This window comes from Athene noctua, chromosome 7, assembly GCF_965140245.1.
Source record: "Athene noctua chromosome 7, bAthNoc1.hap1.1, whole genome shotgun sequence".
Classification (NCBI taxonomy): domain Eukaryota; kingdom Metazoa; phylum Chordata; class Aves; order Strigiformes; family Strigidae; genus Athene; species Athene noctua.
Window position 1 is genome coordinate 41,613,052 of NC_134043.1, and position 21,264 is coordinate 41,634,315.

The window sequence follows — 21,264 nt, forward strand, 5'->3', positions numbered from 1 at the left end:
TGTTGTATTGTTTGGAAACAGCAATTCCTGTTGCATAAACTATTGCTATACTCAAATGGGAGTTTTAAGTTCAGATGTTTCACAATTTCCCTTGCTTCGTACAGGCTGAACAGTTGATTTGCCTGCACCTTCCTTAGTGCCTTGTATATGGTTTAGTTTCCTCTCACCTTGAAAGAAGGTGTTTGCAAGACAGGAGCCTTTGTTCTAACACATCACTGGAAACATTAGCTAGCTATTTTCTATGCTTATTCAAGCATGTGGAGCTTGAGGAAGTCAAATCACATCTTTTGAGAAGGCCAGAACAATCTATCCAAATCAAAATAGTTCATTTCAGCTGCCGAGAATGCATTTGTCCTCTCATTCCCCTCTGAGATGGTTTAAGTATTGGCAAATTCATTTTACAAAAAGTCTAGCGAACAAGAAATTAGCTCCAGAATCTCAAATCCTAACAGTGAGCAAGCTTTATTTTTCCACAAGCCCCACAGAAAAATTGCTCTTGCTTCAAACATTTTCAGGAAGACCAAGAGAAGCATGAATATTTGGGCATTATATCCTCCAGATGGATCTGTATTTGCTAAACTTTACAAATCAGACTTACTAAGTGCCTAGCTTTGGTTCTGTTGCTTTAAATATACTCTGCATAATAGCAGAATGAAAAAAGTATTTTAACATACCAAACAGAAGATACAAGCTCATCTTCCCTTATTCTGAACCATCAAACTTCTGCAGTTTCTATTTTATGTTGTACTTTCAGATCAAGAACTTCTTAATCTGCATTGAAAGATCATCAAAAAAAAGAGGACTCTTTTAGTATAGATGAATGACTGGGTAAAAACACTTACTAGCAGAAGTTCTGCTTTTTCTTTCAGAGGAATTTTCCCAAATTCATTCATCTTAAAATTTGTGTCCGGGTAAAATTTGCACTCGGGTATAAAAACAAGTAAAAATTCCATCATATTCTATCCCGATCACTGAGATACAACAGTGTATAGCACCCCTCCTTCATTGAAGGATAGCAGACATCCCATTTCTATGGGGTTACAGTTGATGCTTCTAGAGTTAAAAGCTGTGCCTATATGCAGAAAACCTGATTCTTCATGGATATCAGAGCACACTTAACCTTAGCAGGTCATCCAGGAACAGGGTCCACAAAAGGAGCAGATAAATATCCCTACTGTCTGCCATTCCTCTAATGCAGGATGATAAAAAGGATTAAGCAAAGGTTTGTCATGTAACCAACCTGCAAGGATGGCTGAAGAAGAGCTGTGTGTTATTCAAAAGATGAAAGGGCAGACTTGTGTAATATGGAAAAAAGACAGACATTACTAGGTATTGGCTGAATGGTGTATTCGGTACCCATAATAATTAAACAGTAACAAATACTACTGCACACCTCTCAGATTCTAAGACTTGCATTCTAAATTTCTGAAATCTCAGAAAGACGCTACTTAAAGGATGACAGATAATTTGGAGTGCTCTCCAGTGTACCTTGCTCGTGAAAACAAAAACCTCTAGGAGATGAAAACTGGAACCATGTGAAAATGACAGGAAAAGCAAACATGAAAATATTATACATCTGTCTTTTCTGGATTAATGCTGTCACCAAATAATGTTTTATTGTACACACAGCTAGAGTTGCTCATGTTGTAAGGGAGCACATTCCTGACTTGCTATCTATTAGTTATTTGCAGTACATAAATGAATTGCTGAAAATTAGAATAGAAACCTTGTCATCTTTTCCCCAAGAAGCCTTTTAGTAGAATTGGATGAACTGTTCAAAATTAACACTGTTTACTACATGTCATTTTCCCTGTTAGAACTGAACCACAAGCCAGTAATGATCTTGCGGAATTTGCTTGTTATTCATCACTGTTCACTGACATTTGTCCAAACAAATTACTGCCTATGGATTATCTGAAATGTAAGGCTATTATTTGCACATAATTATATGTGATAGATCACTCAAGTCACATGTTATTTAGCTGTTAATTGGATGATCTCTGTTTCATAAAATTGAGCATACCTGAAAATCATTTACCTTTAGAATCTCTAAGCAATTAAACAGATATCTAATTCCAGGGATAATTTTTTGTGTGTGTTGCAGGGGAAATCTGACTAACTAGAGACATCTTTGCTGGTAGTATATGAAGACCTCAGATTTCAAAGCTCGTTCTGGTTTGAGTGAGCCATCTAACAAAATTTTCATTTCCTTTTTCCTTGACATACAAGTCTCAAGTAATAGGGGAGACATGTGCTTGACTCTGTTCATATACACTGTCCACAGAGCCTGGTCTCACTTTGATTGCTTATATGTGTATGCAGGAATTACCGTATCCTTCCTCAATAGCACGCTATTTCAGACACCTGTTTCATGTTTGGCCTGAAGACTTTGTATTAACTTGGAGAAGAACAACAGACCTAATGTTGTTCTTAATTTTGTTCATTTTCCATCTCACTACACATGCCCTGCACAAAAACCTATACTTAGTGGTTACTAGTTCCAATGGCTGTAGCCCAGAGTCCTGCTGGAGCCCTGGGAAACCCAGACAATAGTCTCACTTCTCTCTTCCCATCAGTCTTCAGGACAGAAAAAAGAGAAAACCTAGAAAAATGTTAGCTTTAAGATTCTATCTACAACAAAATATATGGTTTTACTGATGAATGGCTGAAAACTTTTCAGTGCCTATTTATTTCTTCTTTTCAGCTCCTAATTATTTCTTCTTTTCAGCAGTCACCTTGAGGATAGGATTTAACTTTGGATCTGCTGCATGAATCTGACAGGGTTACACGTGATTTGGACTTGGAGTTCCTTACACTTGTGGGATGTTATATTTATTTTAAAGTTACTATGAGCGGTCTCTTCCATCAGGCATATCATCCTGCTTTCTCTGACCTTTGTCTATTCAGGCAAAACATTCACTTCGGTCAATGATACTTTTGTGGAATAACTAGAAGTATGAACCTAACATGTGGCTTGACGAAGTTAGACTTCCTTACAGTATGTTACAATGTGTATCTATACTGCAGATGTAAACAAAAGTTTTCTTTCTTTTTTATATGAAGAAAATAGAAGCAATTTTGTAATTTCCTTGACATAAAATAATGCAGGCCACATCCTAGTAATTGTTTAAGTGCATGTCATTTACATCTTTTATATAGAGGGTTGATTTGATATTCCAAATCTTTCTAACATGATTTAAAACTATTCTGATGCAAAGATTTCAATATATTTCTTTAAGTATTCTCTATCTTTAATATTTCTTTTTTGTTAAATACAAGATTCATTAGCTACAGGCTGTTGGCATTTTCTCTGATTTTTCAGAGCCATTTCCAATGCTATATGATTATTATATTTGTATGGGATAGTGATTATAGCATAAGAGATTACTGAAATACAATTATTTTTAGACGTCAGGGAGTTGTACATTGTTCCTGACTGCATCTGTTAAGATCCTGTAAAAACTGAGCCAGATGCTGCGTGGTATGCAAACACTCTGAGTTGCAGAGATCATATGTGCAAAGACTACAAAAATACTCTCTGAAAAGTAACTGTGGTCATGATCAACATGACAGGCAGCTAAGACTGAATTCTGTCCATTTAAATTGCATAATCCACACAAGTTTATGGGAAAACTTCAGCTGTCACTGAAACTGGCCCTACTTGTGGCAAAATTGCTCTCAAATATTTAATGTCAGCAGCTACTGCTAAACAGAGGCAAGTGGAGAGGAAAATATTTTAGAAAGACAAAAATATATATCTACTACTCGAGGAGTGATTGAAAATAACTCACCATACCAGATTCTCAGCTAATGTAAATCAGTTTAACTCCACTGACCTCTCATCCACAACCATCCCTCAGGCATATACTATTTAGCTTTGAGACACGGAATAAAAGTCTGCACTCTGCCCAAGAAACTGTACTGCTGCATCTTAAAGTTTTTTATATATGATCTGCATGATTTCCTATGGTGTATTTCTCCACAAGTCACAGCTCATTATAAGCCCTGCTGGCTGTTACAGCCTAAGATGGCAAACAGTTACGTACTCCTACACATGCATCTATTGAAGTCAGACCCTGTGCTCAACTGATTAGATCCAGAGCTGCAATTTTGATCCAAATACCGGAACTATGCATGACACTTCCTTTGTGCTTATGAATCAGTCCTTCACATACCACCCCAGACTTAAACAGGCCTTTCCCCACTCCTAAGTAGCACACTGCTTGCTGCATTCTCTCTTTTCAGTGACTAGAACTCTTGGTGAAATACAGTTTGCCATGTTGTAGATTTTAAAAGCTGCATAGGGACCAGTTTAAACCCTTTCAGAGAACAGTATTTTCACTTTCATGAATGGATGTATGTGTATACATCTGTATCCATACCTACGTCTGTATTCATGTTTTACATCTATCTTCCTATATTAAAAGGACTCATTACAGTAACAGACTCTAAAAAGATGTTTGTATGTGAAATGTTTTTGTTCCCAGATGACATTATTTTTTTTTTCTCTGAAATTTTAACACCAACACTTCTTTTTGCTTTCGCTTTTGTGCAAATGAAAATGAAGGAAAAGAAACATCCCTTGTGAACAATTACCTATTGCTTATACTTAACAGTTAGCAGGCATAAACAATGATTAATGGAAAAAACAGAAAAGTTCATTTCAGAAAGCAGTTTCTAGAAGAGCAAACCAAAAAACAAGCTTCAGCAAACACTAACATTCACACTGAGATTTCCATCAGCCAACTTGTTCATTTAAACATGGAGACATTCAAAAAGCTGCAATTTGAAAAGCTGCAATTCTTTTCCCTTGTGGAAAGCAGCCTCCTACTACCATTAACTTTTGGGATTGTTCTATTCTTCTCTGTTCATCTACAATAAGCCTGAAGTCCAACAGTCATCTAATGATTTCAGAAACACTGGATCGCCCTTCCTATGGAAAAGTCTCACTGAGATTTCTTTTTAAATATTTAGCATTTTATGGGTATATCAAACTTAGTGACCATGAACACTAGACCCAAGTATCTTTTTTGGAGCAGAATTGTACTACTGGACTGACACGTGGCTTTCTTAATTTCAAAACACAAGGCCCCCTGGAAATACATAAAATTAGGGCTATTTGATTTCACAGTCTTCACAAACTGCATCTAATGACATGTTCAAGATCGAAACCATGAAAGATGAACAGGCAGACAACACAATGTGAATATTCAAAAAGCTCCTGAAAAAAGGAGATGACACAAGTTTCGGATTTTTAATTTCAAAAAAGTAGACATTACTTGTCTTGAAAACTAGAAGTAAATAAAAGTCTGGATCTAGACAAGAAGAAAGATGGAAAAAATAATGCAAACATCTAGACATCTCTGCATTTGTGATCCATTTGGGTTCAGAAGGCTATAACTCTATTAATGCAGGGAGATATCCAACTCATAAGCTTTCCAGAATGTAAAAATTCGGTTGATTGTCAGGTTTGCTTATGTAAGCCTTATTTACCATTTCAGATAAGCTATAAATTTAAAAATGACTAAGTGTCAAAGTGGTCAAAATTATCTGGAACAGATAAAATTATCACAAGCAAATTAATCCTTTATTTTTTAAAAAAATTATTTTAAACTCTATAATTTCATACATGTTATGTTTTTAAAGACCTTTACTCTTGACTTTGAAAGCCTTGCTTTCAACACATGAATCACTGGGACATGAGGGGGCATGTTTAGTGACTCGTTCCTCATAGTAATTGATATACATTTATAGCAGAAACAAAGTTTGTTCAGAAAGAGATGTATAATATTACACTTCATTCTATTTAACAAGAATAAAATAATGTAACTTCTTTTTACAAAACAGAATGTTGATGATACTGATATGATAAAGTTTCAAAACAGAAAGATCCTGGAAAACTCATTTAACTATTTTTCATAATCATGCCAAGTATTTATGTAATCATATTTTAAGTAAATATGTCAGAATTTTTGTGGGGGTTTTAAATAGAAGATCAATTTTCATTGGACAGAAAACTGAAAAAAACAAAAATCATCACACTGCAAAGCACATTAATCTGACTCTATCTAATGATTATGCTTCAGTCTTCACACAGTAGCAGACAAATACACAGATGGGCAAAACTGTGGCCACGCTGAAAACAATGTAAAAACTCCATTAGCTATTAAAAGACCTAAAATTTCAAACTGAGTCTAACCTTAAATAATGAATAGTATAGGAAAACCTCTGCTTTATTAAGTGAAACACCAAACTGCTTTTATGACTACTGAGGGGTACAGAGACATGGCCCATTGCTGAAGGTGTTCAGCATTTGTTAGCTCTACATCTGAATTTTTTTGAGAAATATACAATTTTGTCTTAGCTACACAAAATACATATTCAGCATCCTATTTTTACCCATCTATGATGACACAAATTCTGTTTCACTTTTCTCAGAACTGCCTTCTGTGATCTCAGTAAGCAGAAAAAGAATTTTTTAGATAAGCAACACTAATTTCTTCAAACAGATATTATGTCTTATTATCCCCACAGGCCTGTCTATGATGTAAACTGCATGCTCATTTATGGTCAGTTTGTGTACATGAAATAATCTTGACTGTGAGAATAAGAAGAAATCTGTGGTTCAGATATGTCACAAGACAGAAGATGGCTCCATTCTCCGTTTTGTTCTTTTCTTATGTGGTAGGTTAATATCCGTGCGATTTTTTATACAAAATTTTAAGTGCTATCACATATGGCTTATAATGATGCTTCAATATAGGTGTCGTTTATTAGTACATATTTTCACTTGCTCTAAAATGATGACAGACCATAAAAAGATAACTGTATTCTGCCTAAAATAATAAAATCCTTTGTTCTTAAAATGATGAAGCATTTTCGTATCTCTAATCATTATGTAATATACATTATGCTGTAGATTCTTCACTCACCTTATCTAAAATTGAATGACTCGAGTGTGTCCAGAGAAGGGCAACGGAGCTGGGGCAGGGTCTGGAGCACAGGTCTGATGGGGAGCGGCTGAGGGAACTGGGGGGATTTAGTCTGGAGAAGTGGAGGCTGAGGGGAGACCTCATCGCCCTCTACAGCTCCCTGAAAGGAGGGTGCAGAGAGCTGGGTTTGAGCCTCTTTAACAAGAGACAGGACAAGAGGTAATGGCCTCAAGTTGCCCCAGGGAAAGTTTAGACTAGATGTCCGGTAGTATTTCTTTCCAGAAGGGGTTGTTGGGCGTTGGAATGGGCTGCCCAGGGAGGTGGTGGAGTCCCCAGCCCTGGAGGGGCTCAAGAATAGGGTAGATGTAGCGCTTAAGGATATGCTGTAGCTGGGAATTGTCAGTGCTAGGTGAACAGTTGGACTAGATGATCTTCAAGGTCCTTTCCAACCTAGTTGATTCTGTAAAACTGATACAAATTCACATATTCAGGACAAGACCCGCAGCCCTTTCTGAACTCTTCCACTCTCTGTACTGCCCAGGGAGGATTCTCATGAGAAATACATGGTAGGGAAGGGTTATCAGAGGCGAGATCACTGAACTTGTAATAGGTGTAAACCCCAGGGAGATATTTGTGTAACCAAGACTTGGATCCTTTGCTTATATGTTGTATCAAAAAATTCCACATCAATTTAAAGTTTGGAAAAATCAAACAACATGTGCTTTCTTATCACTTACTTAAGACAAACTAGCTTGACTCACCTGCAGGTACTAGATCTTAAGACTTCTTTCCTCATGACTCTCATGGTAAGCTGCACCAAAGAAGTAAAAAAAAAAAAAGCGCCAAATCAAGTTTTAGGAAAGAAAGAGAGTTAAATAGAAAACATTTACATGATATTATATAAATCCATACACTTATACCTTGAATATTATGCTGAACATTGATTATACCTTGAATTTTACAGCCCTAGTCCCTTTACACTGAAAGTATATTGTAGAATTGGGAAAGGTCTGGAACTTTGTGGAGGGCTGACCTTGTCAGGCTGCCAGACACCCATTCAGCTGCGCTCTCACTCCCCCTCCTCAAACAGGACACGGGGAGAAAGTATGATGAAAAAGCTGGCAGGTCAAGATAAAGACAGGGACCTCACTTACAAGTTACCGTCATCAGGAAAAGAAGAATTGACTTGGGGAAAAATAATGTCATTTAAATAGATTTGGAGCGTGAGAAACAAAGACAAATTAAAACACCACCTTCCCCACCACCACAACTTTTTTTCCCCAGCTCGATTTCACTCCTTAATTCCTGGGTCCTCTACATCCCCACCCATGCCCAAGAGGCACAAGGGGAATGGGGAATGTGGGATTACTGTGAGTACAACTAGTCCTCTCTGCCTCTCCTTCCTCCTCACCTTTTTTCCCAGCTCCAGTGTGGGTCCTCTCCATGGATTGCAGTTCCTCCATGGGCCTCAATTCTTGTCAGGAGAACCTGCTCCAATGTGGCTTCTCCAGGGCCACAATTCCTGTCAGGAGAATATACTACATACAGCATGAGTGTAATTCCTGTCAGGACCACTTGCTACAGTGTAGGTTCTCCAGGGCCACAGTTCCTGCCAGGGGAACCAGCTGCAGCATCAGCTCTCCATAGGCTACAGTTTCTGTTGGGAAAACTGGCCACAGCATCAGCTCTTCCATAGGCCACAGTTCCTGTCAGAAAAAACTGCTCCAGAATGTGCTAGTAGTCCAGGGCCACAGTTTTCATCAGGAGAACCTGCTCCAGTGTGGGCTCTCCAGGGCCACAGTTCCTGTCAGAAAAACCTGCTCCAGTGCGGGCTCTCTAAGGCCACAGTGTCTGCCAGGAGAACCTATTCTAGCGTGGGTGCAGTTTCTGTCAGAACATGCTCCAGTGGGGGATCTCCAGGGGCCACAGTTCCCGTCAGGAAATGGGCTTTCCAGAGCCAGAATTCCTGTCAGGAGAACCAGTTCCAGTGTGGGCTTCCAGGGACATAGTTCTTGTCAGGAAAATATGCTACAGCACGGGCCCTCCACAGGCTTCAGCTCCCGTCAGGAGAACCTGCTCCAGCAGGGGCTCTCCATGGCCACAGTTCCCGTCAGGAAGACATGCCCTAGTGTGGGCTCTCCACAGCCTGTAGCTCCTTCAGGGCATAGCCGCTGGCTCCAGGGTGGGGCCCTCCATGAGCTTCAGTCTGGATACCTGTTACGGTGTTTTCCTCTCCCCAGGCTGCAGGGGAGTTTCTGCTCCATCACCTAAGGCGCCTCCTCCCCCTCCTCCTTCCCTACCCCCGGTGTTCACATGGCTGTTTCTCACCCTTCTCCCCTGCGCTCCCCACTGCCTGTGCAGCATTTTGCCCTTTGTTAGGTATTTTCAGAGGCACGACCGGCTTCGCCGACAGGCCCAGCCTGCAGGGAGCCCGCTGGGGAGCCGGCGGGAGCGGCTGTGCCAGGCACAGGGCAGCCCCGGGGCCTCCTCCCACAGAAGCCATCCTGCAGCTGCCCGGCTGCCAGCACCTTGCCACAGACACCCAACCGACCTTTCAGTAAGTGCTCATAAAGGCGTAATGGCTTCCGCGCAAGGAGTGACAAATTAGGCCAAGCCTCTTCAGCCTGGGGAAGAGATGAGGGAGCAGAGCATGGGGAACATGCACAGGGCCGCGCTACCCTCTGAGCCTCCCGGTGCGAGAGCCGGAGAAAACAAATATAGCTGGGGGAGCCAGGATCAGAACAAAAGCTAGCAGCTGGTACAAATTCAGTCACTGAGTTTCTAATTAGGATATTCGTGTATGAGCTGAACTTTAAGTTCACTAAAATTCAGGGCTGTGCTACAGCTGAACACATGCTTGCACAGTCCCCCACGACATGAGTGATTTTCTGAATCATTTGTGCTATTGGTGTTATTAAATAATCAGGTTCAGTGTTCATTCTGCTCCTATATAAACATTTATGCATTTGGCGTAAAATAACCTATACATGTGTCTTTACAGTTCTCCCCCACAAGAAGAAGATTAGCATGCTTAGTTGGAAGCAAACCACAACTATGTGGAAGACAGACATATGGCCTTTCCTTGACTTTTGGAAGTTCTGTCTCATTAAAGGGAAAAGACATGGTAGATCTTACTCCTTCCTTAGGAAATCACTGATATCTTAGGATTCTATAATAATGTTTTTATAAGAAGGCTCTTTTCCCAAGCTTTCATTTGTTAAAGCATCTTGCTTATTGCTTTGCTGTAACACACAATTGTTTTGCAAGTGATGTATTTTAGCAACAAAGAGCTGAATATCAATATTCTTTGATAACAGGAGGACCGATGTAGTCAAGGTATTCTCTTCTCAGTACAGACTATACTGTGGAGCACTTGCTCAGGTATGGTAAGCACTCACTGAAAAAGGAGAATAACTTTTTCCAGACCTGATTCCTATGTATAAATCACGTGCAAATTTTTAGAACAAGTTAGCGAAAGAGTGTAAGAGTATGCTATGAATGCTCCAGATCCATTTTGCAACAGAAGACATATCCATGAGAATATAAGATTAAAATAGCTAGGTACATAGCTCATACACATATACTGGATGTTGAGTCTAGAGTTTACAGGTGCACAAAAGGCTACATACTTTTCAAACACATCCAGCTATGATTACAACATTTCAGAAAGAAACTGGCAATTACCATGTCAAAATCAAAACCTAAAAAAGAAAATATTAAAGCTCCTACATGTAGTACTCTAAAACAGAGCCAAGACCACTCAGAGAAACTTCTCTAAGTAGGACTGCAACTCATTGCTTCATTTCAAGTTTTATAGCAATAACTTGTAACATTGTTTATGGTGCCTATTATGTAGATCACTATACAGAAAAAAACCCAAAACAAACAGGTAAATAGACACAGCCTGCTTCAGCAAAAAACAGGAATTGGGACAACTAAGTTTACCCATAAGTGGATGAACACTTAGTAGTATATTCTCTACAGACTTCATTTTCTGCCTAGTCTCACTACTCCTACATTTTCCTTGAATATGAGACTGTAACTTTAAAAAAAACCTCTCGTGCAGACTACGCAACAATGATACTTTGATTGGTCTTGTTCCTGCAAGCCAACAAAATTTCTTTACATATAAAATGTGAGCGTCTAAACTTTTACTGGACCCGCTTACTATGAAATCATAGATACACAGCTAGAAAATAACTACTTATGAAGGTAATGCCACTACCAAGGACATTTTAAGTCAACATTTTAACAACCAGAGCTCTGGTAGATTGCCAGAAAGTTTTTGGTTTCCCTAATTTTTAAAGAGATTAATAAATCCATGAAGACGCCTTATGGGGAATGGATGTTTTTTGTAATCATACTAAAAGCATCCATGGAAGGAATGCTAGAACAATATTAATATACATACATAACAAGTTAGAACAATCTCCTTTTTTTCATCTCCTCCAAAAAAATCCAAAAGTCTCAAACTGAACATGGCTATACAAAATTACTGCATTTTCACTGCCTTCTACCGTATTTCTTTCTTATGATATTTTTGTCCTGATTTAGCCGTGGCTTATCTTAGAATTCTTTCTGCAACTCTGTTTACATCTCAGGGCTGGCTCCTCGTTAGAGATGCCTGCTTCTACCCTCACACAGATCTGGAGTTTGTGAAGTAATCATTTTTGTGCATATCTAGGATTCCATGCTAGCATCAAAGAAATGACCAATGGAAAAGGAATATTTGTAATATACCCTCTCAGGAAGCAGAATCAGACATAATGATTACCATGCTTCATAAAGGTGGCCTGGAGTCCATATTCAGAGGTATGATCTCATTGTGATGTTGTCTGATGAAGCACAGTATCACATCCTGGAAAATGTAAGTTATGGTATTCTGAAGACAAGATTGAAATTGGACTGGCATTTCCTCCAGATGTTTCCTTTCAACAGTTCTTTTCCAAAAACTGTTTTGGTTTGGGTTTTTGGTTTGGTTTGGTTTTTTTTTTCCAAGAAATAAAGGGGTCTTATGAGTTTGTTCCCTATCTGGAGCATAGCCATGGCCACTGCTGAAAGAACATGATCCATACAACCAAAACCTTCATAATTTAGGAGCTATTTTCACAGTGCTCACTTTTTGTATAAAGTGAAAGGCTTTCAGCCTCAGCATCATTTGACTCACAGATTCTAAACTATTAATTGTCCAACTTTCACCAATCATGTCATGCATATTTTTTGCTACAATTAAAAAAAAAAAAAATTGAAAAGAAAGCACAAAGAGCACCCACACTTCTCTCAAACATTCAGTCATACAAGTATCCTTGACCTTTGAAAAATAATGACTATTAAGGCAGTCCTGCGTAGCATAACGGCCTCATTGCACTGACATATGTACATACTCAAAGGCTGATACAAATTGAAACTATTGTATGTCCAAGTGATTTTGGTCTAGTGATGATAAGTGCTGTATAAATTCATACCTGAGTACAGAACCAATGCTTCTTGTCAGCAAAAGTAATATCTACATTGGTCTACTTTGGTTAAATAACCAAAGTTTGTGCTTTCAGCTTGTCCTCTGGTTTATCTTGCCTAGCAGAAGCAACAGACTAATGTTTAATTTAAAGTTGCTTTGCAACAAAGAAAGAAATCTAGGTAAAGTTCTTATGGATTCTGTTCCATTCCCATTGTACCCAGTATCTTCAGCAGACATGCGGAACCTATAGAAGTATAGAAATATGAAAAAACTAGAAACTCACAATATCAAGAGATGGTCAGGAATTTTTCTGTGGAGAGATTAATGTGTTGAAATAGAAATTAATTGCAGGAAAAGGTCAATTTAAAGAAATTATTCAGTTGGAAAAAAAAAGAAAATGAAATAATTTTTAATGTTGAAATTCTCTGAACATATATATTTGCTTTTCATGTCAAAATAACTGCATCAAACCTAAAATATTTGTTTTAAAACGTGAAATAATGAAAAATGCTACAGCTGTGGTGATCCAGACTTTTGCAATGGAAGACACAGAGATGGCACATGAAAACACTCTTTGTTTGAATTTGAGATGGGAAAGTCTCAAAAGCTCAGCAACTCCTTTGGGATGGGAAAAGAGATTATTGCCCAGCTCCACTCAAAGCTAATTATTTATGGTTGGATCTGATCTTGAGACTCAAACGTCTTAGAGAAAATTCTGAGAAAGAAAAAGAATATGCAATGCATTAACCACACATACACATATACAGATTAATTTCCAGTCTTACCTACCTGAAAATCAGAATGGAGTCATTAGTTAAGCTGTTGTTAACTATAATGATCTATTGTTTTCTTCGCGTAGTCGGGTTGATACAGTCATCGTCTGTATGACACTATTATAAGCTTAAAAATCAGAAAGTTCTTCTGAAAAGCCTGCCTGTACTTCACCAATACAAGTGTTCAAGGGAAGAAAAAACTTTGAAGTATTTTCTAAAAAGACATCATGTGAGCATGAAGACATTATTTGTTGATTAAATGAAAAGCTTCTTCCTCTTTAACTGTTTCTAAATGAAATTCAGATCTCTAAAGAGAACATAAGCAAAGCAATAAAAATTAAGACCCTTGCTAATACTGCTTTTTGGTGCCTCAGACATCTGTGCTTAATTATACTTGTCAGTGGACAATATATCCTCTTCGTGCAAGCTCACATATATCTTACAGCAGAGGGAAGATGAAGTTTCTTGAAGAGAATCTTAGGGGTAAGTATAACAGCCTTCTATAGTTTCTCAGATGACAGCATATGAATAACAGACTTTTTGGCCCACTGCCATTTTTGGGGGGAGGGGGGAACAAGTTACAGAAAAACAAGACATCGTTCTGGTCTGACCAGAACCCTAGATTTTCCATGTTTCTGTGAATTACAAAGGTTTAGAAAATTTCAATTGGAAATACCAGTATTTAAGTACTTAGACTATTTCAAAATGAAACTTTTTCTAATTAGGAACAGGAAATCAACTGCTGATCATTTTTATTTCTAATTGAGAGTAGATGTGGAGACACTCTTCCATAAGCAGTGGTAAGCTTATATGACAGAAAGAAGACCAAGGACAGACACAGCTGAAAGCAGGCATACGCATGAAGATTTTTAGGAACATGTTCCTTCCCTTGTATTTGCAAAACAGTGAAAGCACTCTTGTGATCAGTTACCCAATGTCAGCCCATACACAGGACTTCATTTAATACAACTGCTTTCCAAGTTAGGGAATCAAAAAGGAGTGCAGGTTAGGCAGGAGAAAGCTAATGACAGACATTCAGAATGAGTTCTTACCACAATGATTTTCTTTTCTTTCTTCTCACCATCAGTGGCATGTATTACAGGCAAGCAATGTTGAAAGAGTGATTAAAGACCCAGACCATTGTTTTTCCCAAACTGAACAGCTATGGGGTAGACAAGTGTTTTGCTTTTTTTTTTTTTTTTTTTTTTCTTTTCCCCAGCGACTTCCTTTCATACCCCTTCCAAATGCAAAAAGTAACACATGAAAATTTCAGCAGTAGTTACTACCTCGTAGCTGCATTTGAAATATTAAATCTTGAAGAACCATTTATGATCACATATAAAACTGCATGGTCACATTGTTCACATGATGTTGTATGTTGATGTTTATGGCACCAGTAAGTCTGGTTTACTCTAATACAGCTCTTTTTAAGCTGGACCCCTCAGGACATTGGCAGAAGAGTATTTGGACCAAGATCCCTGAACTCCAGCAGGAGATCAGTGCTGAGGAAATGGATTGCTACTTCCATTTTAAGGTAGATGTGTAGGCTTAAACTTTGCAGACTCTTGCCATTTCTAGAAAGCTAAGGCTTTCTATTGCCTGAGAAAGCTCCTGAAGCTCCAGCAGTGGCTTAAACCACCCTACTCTTACAACCAATACAACCAGCCAGCCACACAACCTATGTGCTGCAAATCCGATCTAGGTTTGGGGGTTTTGATGGGTTATTTTTAACACAGATCACTTCTCTGATCTGGTTCACTGCTCAGACAGAACAGTACCAGTGTGACAGAGGCAGCAGTATGATTCAAGAATGAGCAGCAAGAGATGAGAACAGTCAGATGAAGTGCGCTCATCTGCTATAAAAAATGCTTGCCAAACTGTGGACTAATATACTTTCTCACTTAACAAGCTTACCCAATAGCTCCTCTGAAATTGCCTTAGATGGTGAACCATTGTCAAGCAGAAGAGCAAGTCACTGTGATACTTTGCTTCTAGTATTAATAACACAGAGGACTATGAGAGATGTACTGTCCAGATTGCATCGTGGCAAGATGTTTTGGGAGTTATTTCTTTTTTATTATTTCAGGATAACTTTATAAATACATATGTTCCTTGTAAATACAGGTACTTGGCTTCCAGTGTTGGTTCCAACTTTTCTGCAAGTTCTCCAAATTCCTAAGAAGACTCAAGTTCTCTATTACAGTTTGTCAGCTTTGCACTGATTTTGCTCTCTGCTTGGTCCTGCACCTGACCAGTACTAAAAACCTCAAATATTTCTCAAAATCCAAATTTCTCACCCTTCAGTAGATTTATGTTCTGCTGATTTCTTTGATGTCTGGTGGATCTGCCCTAGAACAACCTAGGAGATGGTAATGTGTCTCTGGGTACCATAAGCAGCTTACACACATTACCCCTTGCATATACGACACTCGTTGGTAAGTTCCAGTGCCAAGTATGAGGAACAAGTCATCTAATCAAGGGTTTGGGGGGGAGGGGGGGGTGTTCTCCCAAATGGTTAGAAATACAGCTGCAAAGAGATTGCTTAGATGTAGTCACATGGTTCCTGCATGAGCTAATTGCAAAATGATAGACTCGAGATAGGTCTTGAGAGAGCAGAAAGAACAGAGATGTTTAGGACATAAACTTGCAGGGGAAAAGAAGTCTTGGAGCCTGTTCTCTTCTCCGTCATTCAAGGGATAGAGCTTTGTGTCCATTTTTTGTGAATAAGAAATGAACCCAGGAATTGTAATGATCTCTTGCAGAAAAGCCTGAAAGTACCCCAAAACTGGCTAAGTAGTCAGGGTGGTGATGAAACGTATTATGATTTCCCACCAACTAAACCGCAATTTAGCATTTCAGTTTTGAATCATGCTTGTTTTGTTGCTTTCAGAATGACGGTGAAAATTTCTTGACTGGTAGAAATGCAGATTCACAGCTGCTGTTGATTGTTGTAACTCCTTTGATGTCGGTAGCTGGAAGGAAGATGAATAGCAGCTGAGGAGCTGTTAAACTCCTTTACACTAACCAGTCACTGCTCCAGATCACTGTGATCCAGGGAACCCCTCTGATGGTTCTACAGATGAAGATTTAAAAAAAGATACACGCTTCACTGACTGACAAACTGTCAGATCTTGCAACATGCTGATCTCATTCCAGGAGCTATACATCTGCATGTGCTTAGGATACACGATGTATCTATCGCTCCTGTGTTGCCTCAGAGTCCTGCTCTGGTGGTTGCTCAGCTTTTTGCAGAAGTATTAAACTTTCCACCAACTGAATGGAAACAAAAGTGGGTTTTAACCCAAGATGCTTAAAACGCTGTGTTCTGAATTTCCATTAGGGGTTGGTACTCTACTATCTCACAGTGACTTCTAATGTGTATAATATTCGATAGCTGAGGTGATATTGGATTTGTCCTCCAGATACAGTAAGTAACTTTTGTAACCAAGTATTTCATTTTGAAGTACTTATATTCTTGTTCCTCTGGCTCAAAATACTGTTATATATACATTATCCGTATACACGGATTATTATAGCAGCAGGGAAGCCATGGTATTCAAGGGACTCCAAGAAGGCAAGGTTTGTAGGTAGAAGTAACAGCCTTGATTTCAAGTATACATGCAGTTGAGCTAAATCAAGAGTCAGTGACTTCTGAAAACACACGGTAAAACTCCTCACTAAGATCAAGGGAGCCTTTTCAAGGCCTGCTAAATATCAGATCTCTTGCATGATGCTCAGGCTTTTCTTTGTTCCCATGCTATCTGGAGGAAAGGCTGGTAATTTTGTCAGCAGCTGAAGAACAGGAATGTAAAAAAGTTACTCTAAAATGTAAAAAAAACAGGTGGCGGGATTGTTCTTATTCCATCTCACGCAGCAGCGAGCGGTCTTACAGAGCACGGGTAGGCCAGACTCGGGACTCTGCTGCTGGGGCACTGGTTCCAGGACTCAAATACCAACAGCCCCCCGCCACCCGGTGGGGACGAGAAGGACGTCCTCAGCGCAATGGCAGTGCGGGATGGTTTAAAGCACGGGGGGTAATTTTTCTAAATCTGAAAGGAAAACCCAGGCCTCGCACTGTTTCCCTCCCAAACGTCGGGCCTGTGCTGGGCTGGAGCTCCCAGGCTGGTGCCCAGGGGAGAGGGGCTCCGCGAGAAGGAACCTGAGCTAAGTGGACCCGGGCGCTTCAGGGGCAGCTGTGGGGAGCGAGTCGGCGCGGAGGTTTTGGGACAAGGCTGCTGGCTCCCCCTTCGCCCTCTCCCCGAGGCCGCCCGCCGGCCCGGCACACAGGCAGCGCCCCCCGGGCAGGTGCACCGGGGAGGGGGGGCGGCCCCCGCGCTGTCCCGGCGGCGTGGGGAGAGCCGCGTCCCGCAGGCCGAGCCCTGCCCTGCCCTGCCCGGGAATACGGGGTCCCGGTGCCGTGCCCCCTTCCGCTGCACCCCCGTGGGCGCGGACGGGGCGGGGAGAAACCCGACCCCCGCCGCCCGGGAGGGGAGAGGGGCTGCCGCTGCGCGGGAGGAGGCGGCGCGGCCGAGCGACTCCCCCATCCGGAGGGGACACCCCAGCCCGGGCTGCGGGAGGCCGCCCGGCCCGGCCCGCCGGTAGCAGAGGCTGCGCAGGGCGCGGGCCGCCGCCGTCCCGTCGCGGAGCAGGGCAGGGCCGGGCGGGGCGGGGGCGCGGCGCTGCCCTCTCGCCGGGCGGGGGAGCGGGGCGAGGCGGGAAGCCGGCGCCGGGCGCCCGTCTGCCTCCGGCCGGCCGGAGCCATGCGGAGCTGCGGGAGGGCGCGGGGCGCCGCGGGCTGCGCCGCCCCGCTGCTCCTGCTCCTGCTGTGGCAGTGCCTGCTGACGGCGCGGCCCTACAACCTGGACACTCGGCACCCGCTGGTCTTCCGGGGGGGCAACGGGACCCTCTTCGGGTACTCGGTGCTCCTGCACCGCCACGGCGAGGAGAGATGGTGAGTCCCCCCGCGGGCGCCCGTGCCGCCCGTCGCGCCTTCTCCCGGCTCGGCCGGCCGCGGCCCCTCACGCTGCCGTCTCTGCCCCGCAGGCTCGTGGCGGGCGCCCCCCGGGCCAGCTGGCCCGCCAACAGCTCGGTGGCCAACCCCGGGGCCATTTTCCGGTGCCGGATCGGGAGGAACCCCCGCGGGCGGTGCGAGCAGCTCCAGCTGGGTGAGTCGGCGGCGGGGGGCGGGCGGGGAGAGCCGGGCGCTGGGCCGCCGAGGGGCCGGAGTGGGCGGCGGCGGGGCCCGGGCGGCGGCGGGGCCCCGGGTGTCCCCCCTCCCGGCGCCGGGCCGCCCTGATGGCACCGCGGCTCCTCTGCCGCCGGCTGCGGGCATGGCTCCCGGGCTCCCGGGCCCGTTCCGGGTCAGAGTGGCGTTTACCTCGCACTAACCGGCGAGGTAAGTGCAGCAGCGGTGCCCACCCCCCCACCCCCCCTCTTTTTTCTTTTTTTTTTTTTTTTTTTTTTTTTTTTTTTATGCAGACAGAAAGAATTGCACCAAAACTTGATTTAGAGAAGTCGCGTGTGACAGCTCCCGTTCCCAAATTTCGTTCGCATCCTTCAGCACGCGGTTCAAAAGCCTCCTGAGAGTTTCGTACTTCTCAGCAGAAAGCTAGGCCGGCTTTCAGAGCAGGGGGTGAATGGAGTTAGCTCAGAGATGGGGGTGGAATTATGTGCCCGAAATGTCTTTTCTCCTGCAAAGCCTTCCCTTCGTAGAAGCCACCCTGAAGTAACTCTGAACCGCAGTCGTCTTGCAGATGGGTTCTCCCTGTCTGCAGATTTGTTGAAAAATTGAGTTTCAGAGGAACGAAACTATTTTTAACAGAATCGATTTTTACAGCTCCGGCATTTAACCTAACTCCTCCCCACCTCCCCAGTCCCCATGCTTGGGAGATGCAACTGGATGCACTTACCCAATTTCCAAGTGTTTGATACCTGTTAAAAAGGAGAACACTTTGCAGTGGGTTGCCGTGAATACGTGTGCATTGGCTTTGGGCTCTGTTCTTGTTCCCCTTGCATACAGAGCCCATCATTCTATTCCTATGCTATGCATAGAAAGCTTCCTGAACTTTCTATCCTGCTGTGACCAAGACCATCCGATCCGTTAAAACTGTGAACTTGCCGCCCAGTACGGATAAGAAGCGCGGGAAAGGGTTTTCAAAATATTTGAAACCAATGAGAGCGATAGCACACCATAAACCGATGGGCTTTCAGGGCAGAATGCAGCATTCTGTGACAAAAATGTTAAAACAGTTACTTCTCTGCACATCTGTGCGTAGCGCCTAGAACTGATGTGTTCTATCCGTTTTTTTCCTACAGATAGAAATAAGAACTGGTTTTTTGTAACTAAGCTATGAAAGCCTAAGATACTTCAGCGGTGCTTTACTTTTACAGCAGTAGCCACATAAGGAGAAGGCAAGCAGTTGCTTGTAGAAAGAACTGCAACTAAACTTCCAGCCCAAGTAGTTGTTTGGGGTTTTTTTTTGAGTAATTTCATTCCAATATTAGACCTATTGAACAATTATATACAACAAAGAGCTTTTTTCTCCAACTGCTTTTTTGTAAGAGGAGGCTTGCAAAAGTCAAAGAAGTCAACTACAGTGGTGATGAAATAGCATATGCTAAGAGGCAATAAACCCCTGCTCCTGGATTGGAGGTAAAAATAGTCCTTCACTGCATGGGGGAAGGAAAGGAGGGACATGTAGAAAGTTTCAGGTTCTTTGAAAACTAAATACATCTGCAATACTTCTTGACTTACTCATTTAGCTAGCGGAGAAGGAAAAGCTGACAAAGTAACTTGATGGGCTTTTCGTCAGTAGCTTAGGGAATTCTAAGCAGCGTGATGCAACAGGTGAATTAAAGTGTTTATGTGGCTCCAAAGTCTTAATTTAACCCAGCTTCTAAGCTTCTATTCCTGTCTTTAGAGGCCACAGGTTACACAGTGAGGTTTACTGTCTTGTCCTGCACTTTTAAAACCAGTGATGCCACAAGAGATTTTAGCAAAATGTTTGTTTCCTTTAGTGCTAGATGACATCTTTACATCGCTATGGTACATCTACAGTATTTCTGAAGTTAAATAGATACTGAAAAGAAGTGTTCCATTGTAAAACAGGTCAGTGAGGTCAACGAAGAAGCCAAAGGCGGTTGTGGTGCATGGGATGTAAATGAAGTAGGATGGTATCTGAGGTTTGTTAAGCCTCTGCCATCCTGCTGAGCAGTCACAGAAATACACAAGGGAACTTGACATTGCAAAGTTGAACTTAATTATCTCTTGTCTAACTCATTCAGGCTGTCAGCAACTTTTGGATGGAATGGTTTTATCAACACTGTGTCTTTCAGTCAGTGACCTCATTCTTCTGCTTGGATTTTTGCCAGTGATGAGTTTGGGTTCTGATCTCATGGATTAGGGTAATTTCCTCTGAAAAATATGCAGGGATGTATTACATTGCAGGGACAGGCAAATTGAGAAAAAGCTATTTCTATCTTTCTCTTAAATACTTCTAGTAAAAGACTGATGTGGTAAGTTTCTAGTTATGAATCATAGAAATGTAGAGGTGACAACAGGCAATAGAAGTGAGTTTTCTCAAATGTTGTGCCTCTAATAAATGGATATGAATTACTTAAAGATGCTAAAACACTTTGTTGCTATTTTTCACAAAAGTAGCCTTGAAACTGGCATAGCTAATGAAGGATTCATGCACAATTAGGAAGCCTCTGATCACACAAAACTGCTGTTGTATTTTTTATGTCACACATTCCTATTTGCTTCCTCAGTAGAGGAAGAGTTGCTGGGAGTAGTCGTGTGCTGTTGGCATCTCAGCATCTGGAAATAACTCATCCAGGTATCCTTTAGAGAATTTTAATGTTCAGGGTATTGCAGGGACCTGGGCTGGTTCAAGAGCTGAGAGAAGTCACGCGATACACTAGCAAATTTTTGTTTTCCAGCCCCTCACTGGCACTTACAAATGTCTCTCTGATTGCTGAGTAGAGGAGTAATCTTTTGAGAGTTTTTTTTTCTAGTTCTAGTCCTTCTGCCAATGGTGTCAAATATTCTAGACTACTGATTTATTTGTATTTGGAGTAATTTTAAACAATGGCTTATGTT

General features: G+C 41.8%; 1 protein-coding gene across 2 annotated transcripts in view; it reads left to right on the forward strand.

The window, feature by feature from the left end:
- The first annotated feature begins 17,902 nt into the window (after nt 1–17,902).
- Nucleotides 17,903–21,264, forward strand: part of ITGA4 (integrin subunit alpha 4) — a 40,181-nt gene continuing 36,819 nt past the window's right edge. For both annotated transcript variants that reach the window (XM_074911010.1, XM_074911011.1), the window contains exons 1-2: nt 17,903–18,114; nt 18,207–18,328. In XM_074911010.1, coding sequence (XP_074767111.1) covers nt 17,924–18,114; nt 18,207–18,328 — 313 coding nt within the window. In that variant the 5' untranslated portion in view covers nt 17,903–17,923. The remainder of the gene's footprint in view (nt 18,115–18,206; nt 18,329–21,264) is intronic.